Source organism: Salmo salar, chromosome 13 (assembly GCF_965601325.2).
Source record: "Salmo salar chromosome 13, fSalSal1, whole genome shotgun sequence".
NCBI classification, from domain to species: Eukaryota; Metazoa; Chordata; class Actinopteri; order Salmoniformes; family Salmonidae; genus Salmo; species Salmo salar.
In genome coordinates, this window is record NC_138303.1 from 90,224,648 (window position 1) to 90,241,456 (window position 16,809).

A 16,809-nucleotide genomic window follows, 5' to 3' on the forward strand; every position below is an offset into this window, starting at 1 on the left:
AGTTACGTCGGCAGACCAGTCGTGATGGATCGGCGGGGCTCTGTGTCGGCAGTAAAAGGGTCCAGGCCAATTGGCAAAATAGCTATTGTAGCCCAAGAATTGGATGATGGACCTCTTCAGCTAGCCGGGCGATGTGCCTAGCTCGAGGCTAGCTCCAGGCTAACTGGTGCTTGCGTCGGGACAGAGACGTTAGCCAGGAGTAGCTACTCGGATCGCAGCTAGCTAGCTGCAATGATCCGGTGTAAAGGTTCGGAGCTTGCGGTAGGAATCCGGAGATGTGGTAGAGAAAAAGCAGTCCGATATGCTCTGGGTTGATATCGCGCTGTGCAGACTGGCAGGAATTGACCTGTGCTGAGGCTGGATGATGTCCGAGTTAACGGTGATGACCGCATGACAACAGGAGTGTATGACAACAGGAGTGTTTAGGTAAGAAGCTACACTCCATTAGCATGGTGTTGGTTTTATGCAATAGTGTGTAAGCGCCACTCATTATCCCGGAGTTGGTTGGTTCTTTATGATTGAGTGCAGGCTCAGCTCAGCTCTCCGTTTCACTGTCTGTTTTGCTACACTGTTCTCCAGAACCTCTGGCTGCTGTGCTACCTGTCAGCAGAGATTGATTTCTGTCAGAGCCAATCGGTCAGCATCCCCACCACAGCCCCTAGAGGCCCGGCGCTGGCCCATTGCTCCATGGTGCTCCTGTGAGCCCAGAGGACAATCAATAATCCTGGGTTGGGTGGGGGGAGAGCAGGCCCTGCTGATTGATCTGGCCCTGCCGTGATTGACACATCTCCCCAGGGAACAGAGCAGGGACGATACGATCACCCTCAGATAAAGAACAAGAGTGACAGGGAATTACAGCACACATACTCCGCTAGATATTACCATCCCTCCCTCACAGAGAGAGAATGAGAAAGAGAGAGCGAATGAGAAAGAGAGAAGAGCAGTTGTGAAAGAGTTGATTATTTGCAAAAGAGAACGGCATTGTGTGATTGAGAGAATATAGGAAAAAAGCGAGAGCATCTTACTCACCCAGTCTCTCTGCCAGGCCCATGTAGACCGGGTCTACCCTCCTCATAGTCTTCACCAGGTCCTTCTTCCTGAACTTGATCTCTACTGTTCCCTCTGGCTCCAACACTCCACCACTGTAGAACAGACAGAGGACGTCTTCAACACAGCACCCTAACATCACTGACTGAACACTATTACAGTAGTAGAAGCAAAAATTGGTTTGGAAAGTGCTTTGCTAAATCAAATCACATTATATTTGTCACATGCTCCGAATACAACAGGAGTAGACCTTACAGTGAAATGCTTACTTAACCAACAATGCAGTTCAAGAAATAGAGTTAATAAAATATTTACCAAATAATAAAAATAAAATAATTAAAAACAAAAAGTAAATGAAAAAAAAACAATAATGAGGCTATATACAGGTTAGTCGAGGTAATGTGTAAAGTGACTATGCATAGATAATGTAAATAGTCAATGTAAATAACCTGGGTGACCATTTGATGAATTGTTCAGCAGTCTTATGGCTTGGGGGTAGAAGCTGTTAAGGAGCCTTTTGGTCCTAGACTTGGCTCTCTGGTATCGCTTGCCATGCGGTAGCAGAGAGAACATTCTATGACTTGGGTGACTGGAGTCTGATCATTTTTTGGGGCCTTCCTCTGACACCGCCTAGTATATACAGTTGAAGTCGGAAGTTTACATACACCTTAGCCAAATACATTTAAACTCAGTATTTCACAATTCCTGATATTTAATCCTAGTAAAAATTCCCTGTCTTATGTCAGTTAGGATCACCACTTTATTTTAAGAACGTGAAATGTCAGAATAATAGCAGAGAGAATGATTTATTTCAGATTTTATTTCTCATCACATTCCCAGTGGGTCAGAAGTTCACATACTCTCAATTAGTATCTGGTAGCGTTGCCTTTAAATTGTTTAACTTGGGTCAAACGTTTTAGGTAGCCTTCCACAAGCTTCCACCAATAAGTTGGGTGGATTTTGGCCCATTCCTCCTGACAGAGCTGGTGTAACCGAGTCAGGTTTGTAGGCCTCCTTGCTCACACAAGCCTTTTCAGTTCTGCCCACAAATTTTCTATAGGATTGAGGTCAGGGCATTGTGATGGCCACTCCAGTACCTTGACTTTGTTGTCCTTAAGCCATTTTGCCACAACTTTGGAAATATGTTTGGGGTCACTGTCCATTTGGACGACCCATTTGCGACCAAGCTTTAACTTCCTGACTGATGTCTTGAGATGTTGCTTCAATATATCCACAGTTGTCCTTCCCCATGAGGCCATCTATTTTGTGAAGTGCACCAGTCCCTCCTGCAGCAAAGCACCCCCACAACATGATGCTGCCACCCCCGTGCTTCACAGTTGGGATGGTGTTCTTCGGCTTGCAAGCATCCCCCTTTTTCCTCCAAACATAATGATGGTCATTATGGCCTAACAGTTCTATTTTTGTTTCATCACACCAGAGGACATTTCTCCAAAAAGTACGATCTTCGTCCCCATGTGCAGTTGCAAACCGTAGTCTGGCTTTTTTTATGGCGGTTTTGGAGCAGTGGCTTCTTCCTTGCTGAGCGGCCTTTCAGGTTATGTCGATATAGGGCTTGTTTTACTGTGGATATAGATACTTTTGTACCTGTTTCTACAGCAGCTTCACAAGGTCCTTTGCTGTTTTTCTGGGATTGATTTGCACTTTTCAAACCAAGTATGTTCATCTCTAGGAGACAGAATGCGTCTCCTTCCTGAGCGGTATGACTGCTGCGTGGTCCCATGGTGTTTATACTTGCGTACTATTGTTTGTACAGATGAATGTGGTACCTTCAGGCATTTGGAAATTGCTCCCAAGGATGAACCAGACTTGTGGAGGTCTACAATTTGTTTTTCTGAGGTCTTGGCTGATTTCACCTCCAATTGACTCAAATGATGTCAATTAGGCTATCAGAAGCTTCTAAAGCCATGACATTCTCTGGAATTTTCCAAGCTGTTTAAAGGCACAGTCAACTTAGTGTATATGTAAACTTCTGACCCACTGGAATTGTGATACAGTGAATTACAAGTGAAATAATGTGTCTGTGAAAAATTACTTGTGTCATGCACAAAGTAGATGTCCTAACTGACTTGCCAAAACGATAGTTTGTTAACAGGAAATGTGTGGAGTGGTTGAAAAACGAGTTTTAATGACTCCAACCTAAGTGTACGTACACTTCCGACTTCAACTGTAGGTCCTGGATGGCAGGAAGCTTGGCCCCAGTGATGTCCTGGACTGCACGCACTACCCTCTGTAGCGCCTTACGGTCAGATGCCGAGCTGTTACCATACCAGGCGGTGATGCAACCGGTCAGGATGCTCTCGATGGTGCAGCTGTAGAACTTTGAGGAGCCGGGGACCCATGCCAAATCCTTTCAGTCTCCTGAGGGGGAAAATGTGTTGTCGTGCCCTCTTCACAACTGTCTTGGTGTGTTTGGACCATGATAGTTCGTTGGTGATGTGGACACCAAGGAACATGAAACTCAACCCGCTCCACTTCATCTCCATCGTTGTTAATGGGGGCCTGTTAGGCCCTCCGTTTCCTGTAGTCCACAATCAGCTCATTTGTGTTGCTCACATTGAGGGAGAGGTTGTTGTCCTGGCACCACACTCCCAGGTCTCGGACCTCCTTCCTATAGTCAGTCTCATCGTTGTCGGTGATCAGGCCTGTTGTGTTGTAAGAAAACTTAATGGTGTTGGAGTCGTGCTTGGCCACGCAGTCGTGGGTGAACAGGGAGTACAGGAGGGGACTGAGCACGCACCCCTGAGGGGCCTCAGTGTTGAGGATCAGCTTGGCAGATGTGTTTTTGATTACCCTTACCACCTGGGTTATGTTCAGAGAAACTCACCGACTGTCCTTGTCAGCATACATCTCCATGTGGCGGGGGTTGATGGTGGGGTCTATGACCACCCAGGACCCTCCTCTGAGCTCTGCCTGGGGAGGGATGTACACCAGAACAGGCTGGCGGTACTCTCTCAGCCCATCCACGATGTAGGCTCCAAACTTCAGCACCTGGTCATACATGTCTGTGGGAGGCACAGGAGTGGGATTTTATATCAGAGACTGAAAACCCACAGACACAGGTATAACTAAGATATTTAGAAAACATCTGTTTTCTGGTACCTTTCATGCCTCCAGAGAAGCCCCTCCAGTTGGCGAACACCATGAGAGGGAGGCCCTCGCGGTTCAGGTCCTTAATGGCCTGTGACGTCTTAAACGCAGAGTCAGGGAACCACACCTGGCCTGCCTGCTGGATGATCTGAGGATAGGACAACAGAGGGTTACAGTAAGTGTGTGTGTATTTCTCTGTGTTCATGTAAAACAATCTGAATTAGGACACAACATATTGTAGGTATTGAAAGGATGTTACCTTGGCTTCAGAGTCCAGGTTGGCTGGATCGGCTGGGATTGACAGCTCCACAGATCTAGTTTCCACAGCAACCACTCCAGTAGGTATGCCACCTAGCCTGTGAGAAAGAAGAGGGTCATATCAGGACAGGACACACAACTATGACACTGAGGGCTGATAGGAGGGTCGTTCCACCAAACGAGTACCTTTTGGGTAGTGTAACTTTGTAAAATAAATAAAAACATGTCCCCTCATTTGAACATTCTGTCATAAAGAGTACATGTTCAACTTATTAAAAAGTATGTTTTCCCCATCTCAAGAGCTTAAATAAAAACAAAATCACTATAGTAAGTGCCTCTTAAACGGATAGTTCGGGATTTTGGCAATGAATCCCTTTATTTACTTCCCAGAGTCAGATGAACTCATGGATACCATTTGTATGTATGTATCTGCATCCAGTATGAAGTTAGAGGTAGTTTCGCGAGCCAATGCTAACTAGCACATGCTAGCTGTACCCAAAGACTTCTACCCTTTGTGCTAAGCTAATAAGCATTGGCTCGCAAAACTAACTTCAAATTCCCTCATGCTGGACACAGATGCATAAAAATGGTATCCACGGGTTCATGTGAAAAAAGGGCTAGAGGGGAATGTAGATCGACTTGCATGACCTTCAGAGGAAAGATCTCAGGCCACTTAATATATTTCCTGCATGGTTCAAACAAGATTCTGTTCTATAACCAAGATGACCATTGAAGCTCTGCGGACACACGAGAATGACTTGGTCTTAATGCTCTGGTATGTTTGACAAAGGACTAATAGTGTGTCTATATTGCTTAGAAATAGTGGAGTGATGTGGCTCCTTACCTGGCTCTGCCCACCACCACACTCTGAGCCCAAGGCTGCATGATCTCCATGAATGAGCCATGGTCAAAGAACCCACTTTGCCACGGGCCCTTTGGAGCTGCAGAAAGACAGAGAGAGAGGAGAGCGAGAGAGAGTTTTAATATTTGATTATTACAAAGTAAACATCTGTAAATGAGAAATACCATTTGCCCTTATTTGGCAGAAAAATACATTTTTTCCCTCCAGATGCTGACCATACACTCATGTCATATCCATGCGGCCAAAAGCAGAGTTTGTTTTATATTTTGAACAGAGATCTCCAATCTTCAGACGGATGAGGCTGTAAAGAGCCTTGCTCAGCTCTGCTGTTCCTGGCAGACAGAGCGACAGGGCTAGTCCAAGAGGTTACCATTCAATTAAGCCTCCCCACTCATCACAGCTAAAGACATGGACTGCTCTGCCTCGCGCACCACCCCTCAGTCTCTTCCTCTGCCCAAAGTTGTAATTACACTGATATGGAATCTGCTCGGGCCTGACCATGCATGTAAAACCTAAGCCATCCATTCCCCTGCTATCTCCACCTCTTCATCCACCCAGCGAGCCCAGGATTCACAGCGTCTCTCACAGTGTCTGAATGAGGAATATCCCCCCTACAGCAAGCCTATAACCCTCTCTAACAGTCAGGAATTAGTTTAACCCCTGACCTCATGGAGATCTGCCCAAAATGATAGCAGCGCAAATCACATGTCAACCTTTAAATGACAATCAGCTGCTGTTTCACACCTGCTGAGGCAGACTGGATACGAGGATGAATGACTACTGTACACGTAGGTTGTTATTATTGTTATAATAATAACAATAACAAGAGAATAACAGGATCCTTTATTGCACACCGATGGAAAGATTAGATAGAGTTGGTGATGAGTGAGGTACAAAGTTTACAATATGTTGGAAGTGAAAAGCAGTTATTTCTCGTTTGTGGGGTACTGTAAAATGTTTAAGAAATATTAATCTCTGAGGAAAAATAAAAAATAAAAAAAGAGGGTTACTTACTTTGGCCGGGGCGTCCTGCCAGCATCCAGCGGGGGTCATAGGGAGCCTTGGTGGGCATAAATTCCACCAGCCGGTCTATGGGGTCCTTGGCATTGATGATGGGCACAGGACTAGATCGGTCCTATTGGGGACAAACATTCAAGAACTCGTAGAAAAAAATTGAAACATTGCCTCTGAATTTAACAGAGCTTCACTGTGAGTAGCTAACAGCATAAAGGTACATCTGCATTGGTTAAGCCTAAATGAATGGACAGTGGAATACATGTTGACAGTAAGAGCTGATGCTTACCTTGGGCATGTAGGAGAGCCAGTGCAGCAGCATGTGGACTCCCTCAAAGTCATCACACACAGTGCTGTGGGTCACACCGTTGTTGTGCATGATCTGAATCCCACCCAGCTGGTTGTTGGAGGTGTACACCTCTCTACCCAGCACCTACGGGAAAGAAGAGGGGGGTGATGTCATTCTGTATAATAATCGCTAATTCTTCCTTGGTAGTGTCAAACTATGTAAGCCAATTTCCCTATAAACTACAAGCCAAGAGACCGCCAACCATATGTAGACACTAGATAGTGGGGCGGCAGGGTAGCCTTAGTGTTAGAGCGTTGGGCTAGTAACCGAAAGTTTGCAAGTTTGAATCCCCGAGCTGACAAGGTACAAATCTGTCGTTCTGCCCTTGAACAAGGCAGTTAACCCACTGTTCCTAGGCCGTCATTGAAAATAAAAATTTGTTCTTAACTGACTTGCCTAGTTAAATAAAGGTAAAACCTTTTTTTTTTTTTTTTTTAAATACAATAATGGGTATTTTTATGTTGAGACACCCATTCTTCTCCCTACAGGGCATAGTGAACCAAGCCCTTTGAGGCTTAGGGCTGAGGATAAAGGGTGGTGTCACCAGGGCTCTGGTCCCTGGGGCTGTGGATCAATAGGATGACACACACATCTGAAAGGGGACAGGGACCCCCCTTGCTCTCCACCGTGGCACCGCACAGCCTCGTCAATACTGTCGATCGGTGGCTAGGGATCACTGCATCACGGCGGTCCGCTAGCATCCAGCTCTCTCCCTCCCAGGGGTTATTTGTAACCTCCAGAGTGAATTAATACCCAAGGTTTCTCCTCCCCGACACAATCGACAGGAGCTGTGACAAAGAGCTGCCCGCCCGCACCGCACACTGCCTCACAGCCGGTTTATGAGCATGCACACGCATACACAAAAACACACAGTGAATAGCATGTGTATGAGACTGCCTGTATGTGTGCGTGTATATTGTGCGTCTCTCCTGGTGTGAGAGGCTAATGAAGGATGGCATGGACCCATTAACCTCCACACACACACACACACACACACACACACACACACACACACAGCGGTGCAGGGGACACAGTTCCGTAAAACACAGAGGTGCTCGTTGATCACTCAGCTCTCACCTCTTCACCATCATTTACTTTCTCTGTTCCCATTAATGGATATGTCCCTGGCTACAAATCCTGGGTGCTCTCCTAAAGCTGTCAGGCCAGCCCGTGGCCCCGGGAAGCATTGCAGTCACCTTGACAGGCAGACACAGGGCCTCTGTGCCACCGGGCTGGGCCTTGGTTCATTAACATTCCACAGCAGAGGGAGAAAAGAGGTAGGGTGGAGGCACGAGAGAGGGACGTAGGCTCTTTTAGTGGCCCACTGGGATATTTGTACCAGTAGTTACTATCCAGTCACCATACAAATAGGAGAAAGATGTCCATCAGTGAATGAAATGAGTGTCTTTAGATGACAGACTGTATCTACGGCTTTGGTGAACCAGGGAGTCTATGGGGATATAATATGAAGGCAAGGTTATAGTGAATGTCTAGGTACATTTTTCTGCCATATTATTGTTGAATGGACGGTCCATCATTGTGACATCCATTTGGGGAAAACTATAGATTTACCGCTGCACTGGTAGATGTATACATTTCTCAGTAAATCTATATAGTTTCCTATTTAAACATTTACTGTAACACAATACATTTGTAAAATTGTGATATATTACATAATCTTCTGATGTTTCTCTAGCATCCGAACACACACACACACACACACACACACACACACACACACACACACACACACACACACACACACACACACACACACGAGCTTGCAGCAAAACCTGCAAATGGAAAGGCGCATGTTGTGTTTTGTCATGCGGCGATTTGTCATGTAATTTGTTATAAAGTCATGTTAATGCAGAGACGGAGGCAGGGAGATGGGGAAGAGAGACGGAGGCAGGGAGATGGGGAAGAGAGACGGAGGCAGGGAGATGGGGAAGAGAGACGGAGGCAGGGAGATGGGGAAAGCAGTGGGTAGTCAGTGCTAGTGGAGCCCTGAGAGAGAGAAAACAATCTGCCTCAGCAAAACTTTTCATTCTAATTGGAGACAAATGATATGAATGTCCTTCGCCCCAGCAGCAACCTCAGGCATCACGCTGCTATTTCTATGCAAACAACAACTTGATGCTTCTCTTTCTATTATTCCACCAGGAACTGCAGCAGAATGACTGGGGAGACGAGGGGGGGGGTTCAAACACAGAACAAGGGCGAAAAAGGCCTGATCACTGAGGTGGAAAACTGCACACTGAGTGAGAGAATAATATGTGATCAGAAAACACCATTTTAATTTGCATTGTTAGATTCAGACGTAATGCAGTCTTCCTGCCTCCATACTATTTCAGAGGGAGCTCTCTTACGGGATAGCTATCCAATGGCTAACGCTCTATCCTTACAGAATACAGTAACAAAACTACACACACTTTGTCCTCTTCCTCAAATTAACTGCAAAATAAATGGCATGACCGAGTAATACATATTAATAGTGAAATTCCAAATTAAAATGCAGATGCGCTAATTGCATGAACTAAGGAACAATCTATGTGCGTCACAGATGAGAGCACAGCACACATGAACATCGCCTATTCTTTTTTTTTTTTAAACACAGGACAATTAAACGAGTATAAAATGCCCTTCACGGTATCCGTTTTTTAAATGGTTCATTTAATTATGTGTAGTCTTGTTGTTAGTGATGCATGGTGGTGAGTACTACAGCTGAATATACCTTTTATTCATCAGACAAAGAACCAATGTCCCTTCGCAGACACTGCACTACAACCAGAGGAAGAAAAAAATGATAACTCTAGACCAACTTTACTCCACACACAGAGCTGCATACAAAGCTCTCCCGCCCTTCATTTGGCAAATCTAACCATAATTATATCCTCCTGATTCCTGCTTACAAGCAAAAACTAAAGCAGGAAGTACCAGTGACTCGCTCAATACGGAAGTGGTCAGATGACACGGATGCTACTCTACAGGACTGTTTTGCTAGCACAGACGGGAATATATTCCGGGATTAATCCAACGGCATTGAGGAGTATACCACCATCAACGACGTCGTCCCCACAGTAACCGTACGTACATATCCCAACCAGAAGCCATGGATTACAGGCAACATCCGCATCGAGCTAAAGGCTAGAGCTGCCACTTTCAAGGAGCGGGACACTAATCCGGACGCTTATAAGAAATCCCGCTATGCCCTCAGACGAACCAACAAACAAGAAAAGCATCAATACAGGATAAGATTGAATCCTACTACACCGGCTCTGACGCTTGTCGGATGTGGCAGGGCTTGAAAACTATTACGGACCACAAAGGGAAACCCAGACGTGTGCTGCCCAGTGACACGAGTCTACCAGACGAGCTAAATGCCTTTTATGCTCGCTTCGAGGCAAGCAACACTGAAGAATGCACGAGAGCACCAGCTGTTCTGGATGACTGATATAACGCTCTCGTTAGCCGATGCGAGCAAGACCTTTAAACCGGTCAACATTCACAAAGCCGCAGGGCCAGATGGATTACCAGGACGTGTACTCAAAGCATGCGCAGACCAACTGGCAAGTGTCTTCACTGACATTTTCAACCTCTCCCTGACAGAGTCTGTAATACCTACATGTTTCAAGCAAACCATCATAGTCCTTGTGCCCAAGGAAGCGAAGGTAACCTGCCTAAATGATTACCGCCCCGTAGCACTTATGTCAGTAGCCATGAAGTGCTTTGAAAGGCTGGTCCTGGCTCACATTAACAGCATCCTCCCGGAAACCCTAGACTCACTCCAATTTACATACCGCCCCAACAGATGACGCAATCTCAATCGCACTCCACACTGCCCTTTCCCACCTGGACAAAAGGAACACCTATGTGAGAATGCTGATCATTGACTACAGCTCAGCGTTCAATACCATAGTGCCCACAAAACTCATCACTAAGCTAAGGACCCTGGGACTAAACACCGCCCTCTGGAACTGGATCCTGGACTTTGTCAGGCCATCCCCAGGTGGTAAGGGTACGCAACATGTCCGTCACGCTGATCCTCAAAACTGGGGCCCCTCAGGGGTGTGTACTTAGTCCCCTCCTGTACTCCCTGTTCACCCACGACTGCGTGGCCAAACACGACTCCAACACTATCATTAAGTTTGCTGACGACACAACAGTGGTAGGCCTGATCACCAACAACGAGACAGCTTATAGGGAGGTCAGAGAACTGGCAGTGTGGTGCCAGGACAACAACCTCTCCCTTAATGTGAGCAAGACAAAGGATCTGATCGTGGATTACTGGAAAAGGCGGGCCGAATAGGCCCCCATTAACATCAACGGGGCTGTAGTGGAACGGGTCGAGAGTTTCCAGTTCCTTGGTGTCCACATCACCAACGAACTATCATGGTCCAAACACACCCAAGACAGTCGTGAAGAGGGGATGACAACACCTTTTCCCCCTCAGGAGACTGAAAAGATTTGGCATGGGTCCCCAGATACTCAAAAAGTTCTACAGCTGCACCATTGAGAGCATCCTGACCAGTTGCATCACCGCCTGGTAAGGCGCTAGAGGGTAGTGTGTATGGCCCAGGACATCACTGGGGCCATGCAGGACCTATATACTAGGCGGTGTCAGAGGAAAGCCCATACAATTGTCAGACTCCAGTCACCCAAGTCATAGACTGTTTTCTCTGCTACCGCACGGCAAGCAGCACCAGGACGCCAAGTCTAGGACCAAAAGGCTCCTTAACAGCTTCTACCCCCAAACCATAAGACCGCTGAACAATTAATCAAATGGCCAATTACATTGACCCCCCCCCCCCCCATTTGTTTTGTACACTGCTGTTACTCAATGTTTATTATCTATTATCACTTCCCCCCTACCTACATATACAAATTAACTCAACTAACCTGTACCCCCACACATTGACTCATTACCGGTACCCCCTGAATATAGCCTGGTTGTTGTTATGGTACTTTTTACTTTAGTTTATTTGGTAAATATTTTCTTAACTCTTCTTGAACTGCACTGTTGGTTAAGGGCTTGTAAGTAAACATTTCACGGTAAGGTCTACACTTGTTGTATTTGGCGCATGTGACAAATAAAGTTTGATTTGATTTGAACACTGCATCCAAGCAGAATCTCTCTCAGTATTTCAGTTTTGTGTGCCATGAGGTACAGCTAGGACAGGGTGAGTGATACTGGCCCTTACCTTGTTGAGTGCTCCAGCCCCAGTGAGGATGATGTGGGAGTTTTCCACCTGGATGGTCCTTTGACCCAGCCTAACCAGGTAGGCTCCGATCCCGATTGCTCGACAAGTCACCTGAAGAGAGAAGTACACACAGCCTGGTTAGGAAACCACTGGTCAAGTGCATGTCAGTGATCAGGGTAAACCAATTCTTAGAGTTGCCATCCTCAGATTCTCCGGTACTTCTGTATACTTTTCAGCCAGTAGTTCTAAAAATAGCCAAAAGTGCATATCTGCAGATATACGTGCACCACGTCATTGTTCTCTCTCTCTGCTGTGTGTGCATCTTGCTAGCTGTTACTCAAATGGCTAGGGCCTGAAACCCATTGGCTAGAACTCGAATTGTTAAGGGGCTGGCCCACGTGGGGGAAAATGGCACGTCACAGCTTCCAGAAAAACATCCGCTTTCAATATAAGGATTTCTTTGCTAATTGATGTAAGACAGTAATTCTGCTCATATATTCTACATGTACGAACTACACATTGACACATCCATCACGTCTGAATCCATGTTTAAAAATATACTTAGTAGTCATAGTTCCGGAGCTTGTCTTTAAGTAGTAACTTCGACATGAAAGACAGTTTCGAATTAAAGAGGTGTTAAGTCCACCATTCCTATAAGTGCTGTGCATAGGCCTGTGTGTGTCGGTACATCCAGTGCGTACCAGGTTCATGGTGATGACCTTGTCATAGGCCAAAGAGGACTCTCCAGCAATCATCCCGGAGCCCTTCAGGTTCTCCACCCCCAGACCCTCCTCCTTCCCGATGATGTCAGTGATCTTGTACCTGAACAAGGAAAGGCTCAGTCAGACATCACGCTTTTCTCGGTGGAAATCATCACTTCAACCTTATTCCATTTCTCCCATTGTACAAGGGGCTTTTCATGTGTATTCATGCACAGTCCATTGACTCTCTTAATTTGTTGATTTACAGTTTCTCCGTTGGCCTAATCCAGTGAGCTGGATGTATTATCTGTATTGAATAGGGTGACAGTGAATAATAATATGGCTGAAGGGTAATGTCTGGACTCACCTGGACTCTCCCTCATCCTCTATGTGTTCACAGTGAACAGAATTCAGGGCTGACACCTTCTTGTAGTCCTGAGGGGTCAGGTACAAGTACTTGAAGCCCTGGGGAGAGAAACAGACTTTGCATCAGCAGACTGCGAGGGGCGGGCATGGGTAGATTAATCAATCAAATCAATTTATTGGGAAAAAAAGATGCACCGAGTACAACCCAGGGGATTCCACGTTAAAGCAAATATCACTTGTTTCCAACGTGGTCCCCAATGGAATACAACAATACAGACAAAACAACAGTAAATCCCTACAGTACAAAACAGCATCACAATAGAACCATCTGCTAAGAGACCTACAACACTAATCTCCAAATCAAAATAGAGTTTCAATTCTTCAATAGAGGTCTACACCCCCATGCCCCCTTCTGCCAGCTGACCTTGTAGGGGTCTGCCGTGTCCTGCCAAGCTACATGGAACATGTGTCTGATCTCCTCTGCCAGGCCGATGCGGGCACCGCTGTTGGCAGAGATGTAGATACGAGGGATGCCACTCTCCCTGGACATCTCTGAGGCCTGCAGGAACAGCAGGTCCTCCTGCGGCCCAAACGAACCAATCTTGTGTGTGATGTCATTACTGATCACAATGATCTCACGCCCTGCCGGGTACTCCGGGGTCCTGATGGTCATCCGCCAGGCCACCATGCCAATCTAGAGGGACACACACACAGGTACACATTCATTTATGTAGTCGAGACATTACTGTTGTATGAATTTTCACAAAGACAATACCCATGCAATACAATAACCTGGCAAACAGCTACTGAACAATCCTGCCAAAGAAACACAGAGACACCTACAGATCAGAAATGGAACTGCAACTTTAAAAGGAGTTACTTCTCACCTCGTTCCCTCCTGGTAGACGGTTCATCTGCACCAGCTGTCCCTGTGGATCCAGGACCAGCTCAGTGAAAGTGAGCAGCTCAGAGGGCAGAGGGCATTTGGGCAGATGGGCGAAGGCTTTGGTGGACTGCCACAGCTTCTTTAGAGCCTGGAGGAAAGAGGAACCAGAGACACGAGGGACTGCTGCTCATTCTTAATATAACAACCTTACTGGAAAGTGATAACATGCAGGGTTGAGGTCAATTACATTTCAATTCAGGTTAGACATTTTAATTAATGAATTGGACATTTCCCATTATTTTACAATGTGAAATCTTCATTTCATGCATTGGATTTCAATTAACTTCCTGAATTGACCGAATTGAAATGCAATTGACCCCAAACAGTGCTCCCGACTGGTGCAGTGGTCTAAGGCGCTGCATCTCAGTGCTAGAGGCGTCACTACAGACCCTAGTTCGATTCCAGGCTGTATCACAACCGGCCATGATTGGGAGTCCCATAGGGCAGTGCACAATTGGCCCAGTGTCATCCGGGTTAAGGTTTGGCCGGGGTAGGCCATCATTGTAAATAATAATGTGTTCTTAACAGACTTACTTAGTTAAATGAAATAAAAACATACAATCATGTGTTTTTATGTACACCATCAACGGAGACCACTGTGGGCCGTTGTGTCACGGCCCGTACCTGTCTGACCATCTCAGGGAAGTCATAGACGTAGGTGGTTCCCAGGGACTGGGCCTGGAAGCGTTTGGACTGCAGCAGGTCCTTTGTCACATATGGGGTGTTGATGAGCATGCCATGTAGAGGACCCTGCTTGTCCCCATATGCCTGGAACATGATCTGGAGGAGAGGGGACTCAGAGTCACTCCCCACACACAGACACTAGATGCCCTTTGCAGCACACACATCTACAAAAACAACACAGAACCCAATATGTAATGAGGACAGACATCAGGCATGGACCGTATTCCAAGATAAACATGAAATGGTGAGAAAGGTGTTTAGAGTTGTGGAATCAGTTCTATCTACATAGGAGACCATGTTCTTTAAAATCCCAATCAGCTGTGCACATCGCACATCCGTCTGATTAGGTTCTTTGACCAGACCTGGCAACCTGAGCGGTCCTTTCACATTGGAGACAGGAGCATATCGACTCCTCAGAATGAGAACACAATAGAAGTAATTTTTTAAGAAAAGCGTTAATCTAACACATCTGGCTATTGAGACTTTGTCATGGACCTACAGTAGCATAAGGTAAGAATAGGTCTGGTGTCACCGGTGCTTAAGTGTTAACGAATAAGGCTAAGCTCAATGCACCGGATCCTCACTTAGCACCATCTACCACCTCCAAAATAGAACCCAGATTCATTAAATGAATAAAGGTACCTGCCCAGAATATAAATGGGAAGCGTTACATTTCAGTATTTCTCTCTCAACTATGGTTCACAGACTGTAGTAGTGGGGGTATTATTTTTCTTAACCACTCTTAGCTTCTGCATATGCTCTCTGCCTATGACCATTTGATTTATGAATCATTTACCCTGGAATGGGATGACATATAGATGGCTGTAACTTACCTGTTCTCCTATATAAAAGGAAAATATCATGATCACTGCTAGTCTTGTCCAACAGGATGGCCAGACCACTTATAGAACCCTCAGCTCCACTTTACACAGTGGACTGACTGATCCACAGTTGGCATGTCATTTATTTCTTAACTAAACTTGAAAATACTTGAGCAAGAACCAAGAGTGGCCCATTAAAAGGTACATTCTGGGAGCTGAGGATTATGTATGAAGCTGCTTCCCCGGCCTGTGATTGGATGGGAGTGTGGGGCGTGAGGGACGTGCGAGCGCCCCACCTGTCGGTCTTTAGGCCCCAACTGTCCCGTACGGGAGTCGGTGACCTCCTTGTACAGGCTGATGTCCAGGTAGTAGCCTGACTCGTTAGTGAGGAAAAGGCGGATGGGGATCTGTTTGCCTGTGGGCGTCAGCCGGATGTTGATCTTCAGCTCAGCCTGCAGGACCCGGAGCTTCCACAGCCTACTGCCATAACGCATCACCATAGAGCGCACCGACTCCTCAATCTGAGCATGGTTACACAGAGAGAAGTTTGTTATCAACATATACAATAGCAAAACACATCACTACATGTACAGTGTACAAACATGTACAAAACCAATGTACACAGTGCATGTACAGGTCTTGGGTGTGCTGCCACTGACCTTGGAGGGGTCCATGATGACGGTGGGGACAAAGTTGAGGAAGATGTGATTGCAGTCGGTGCGTACAGTGGTGTTGTTGAAGGCCACTTCCAGCTCGTCCATGGCCTCCAACAGCAGACGCTCTGCCTCATTGTGGAGGTACTCAAAAGACGCCTCCTGGAGATGAGACGCAGGACGGAAGCAGAGGTCAGAGAGGGACACATTTTCATAGACAAACTGAACAGGTAGAACAATCAAAACACACACACACACAAAGCAGTGTGTCATTATTGCTCTCACCTTGGTGACCAGGTCTGAGTGACGGATGATGGCCCGGACAAAGAAGCGGTAGTCTGTGACCTCTATGCCCACCTCCACACGGGCAGCGCCCAGGTAAAGGTGCATCTTGTGGTTGGCACAGGGAATGGCGGTCAGGGCAAAGTTACGCATGCGGTTCAGCTCCAGCTGGAAGGCCAGCGCTGGCTCCAAGTGACGGTAGATCCTGTCCTCCTCAAACTGGAGACGCATGGTGACAATTCGTTACATAGCAAGGCAGTCGCACAAGACACCGTCAGACAGCAGGACACAGCAAGATACGGTCACACCAACCAATGAGGGTTCAAGAGATGGGAATGATCTTTCCTCAAGGCCTAGAAATGACTTATCCAGTTAAGGCTATTCTACCATCATCCCCAATATTAATAGCTGCAGAACTCAGGGAACTTGGCTGTTTCAGGAGCATTGGGTTTGTATAAGAGTAGAGGGTGCCCGCCAGCCATACACTGCATTAAGTAAATTAAATCAAAGGCAATCT

At 46.4% G+C, this 16,809-nt stretch overlaps 1 protein-coding gene across 8 annotated transcripts in view; it reads right to left on the reverse strand.

Moving 5' to 3' along the window:
- Window positions 1-16,809, reverse strand: part of acaca (acetyl-CoA carboxylase alpha) — a 55,919-nt gene that overhangs the window by 11,351 nt on the left and 27,759 nt on the right. For all 8 annotated transcript variants that reach the window (XM_082960435.1, XM_082960433.1, XM_082960431.1 and 5 more), the window contains 16 exons: window positions 16,296-16,511; window positions 16,017-16,172; window positions 15,654-15,878; window positions 14,477-14,632; window positions 13,794-13,940; window positions 13,331-13,600; window positions 12,908-13,005; window positions 12,541-12,661; window positions 11,840-11,950; window positions 6,579-6,722; window positions 6,290-6,410; window positions 5,258-5,354; window positions 4,415-4,511; window positions 4,168-4,303; window positions 3,893-4,070; window positions 1,030-1,142 (listed from right to left, as the gene is read on the reverse strand). In XM_082960435.1, the coding sequence (XP_082816561.1) occupies window positions 1,030-1,142; window positions 3,893-4,070; window positions 4,168-4,303; window positions 4,415-4,511; window positions 5,258-5,354; window positions 6,290-6,410; window positions 6,579-6,722; window positions 11,840-11,950; window positions 12,541-12,661; window positions 12,908-13,005; window positions 13,331-13,600; window positions 13,794-13,940; window positions 14,477-14,632; window positions 15,654-15,878; window positions 16,017-16,172; window positions 16,296-16,511 (2,386 nt within the window). The remainder of the gene's footprint in view (window positions 1-1,029; window positions 1,143-3,892; window positions 4,071-4,167; window positions 4,304-4,414; window positions 4,512-5,257; window positions 5,355-6,289; window positions 6,411-6,578; window positions 6,723-11,839; window positions 11,951-12,540; window positions 12,662-12,907; window positions 13,006-13,330; window positions 13,601-13,793; window positions 13,941-14,476; window positions 14,633-15,653; window positions 15,879-16,016; window positions 16,173-16,295; window positions 16,512-16,809) is intronic.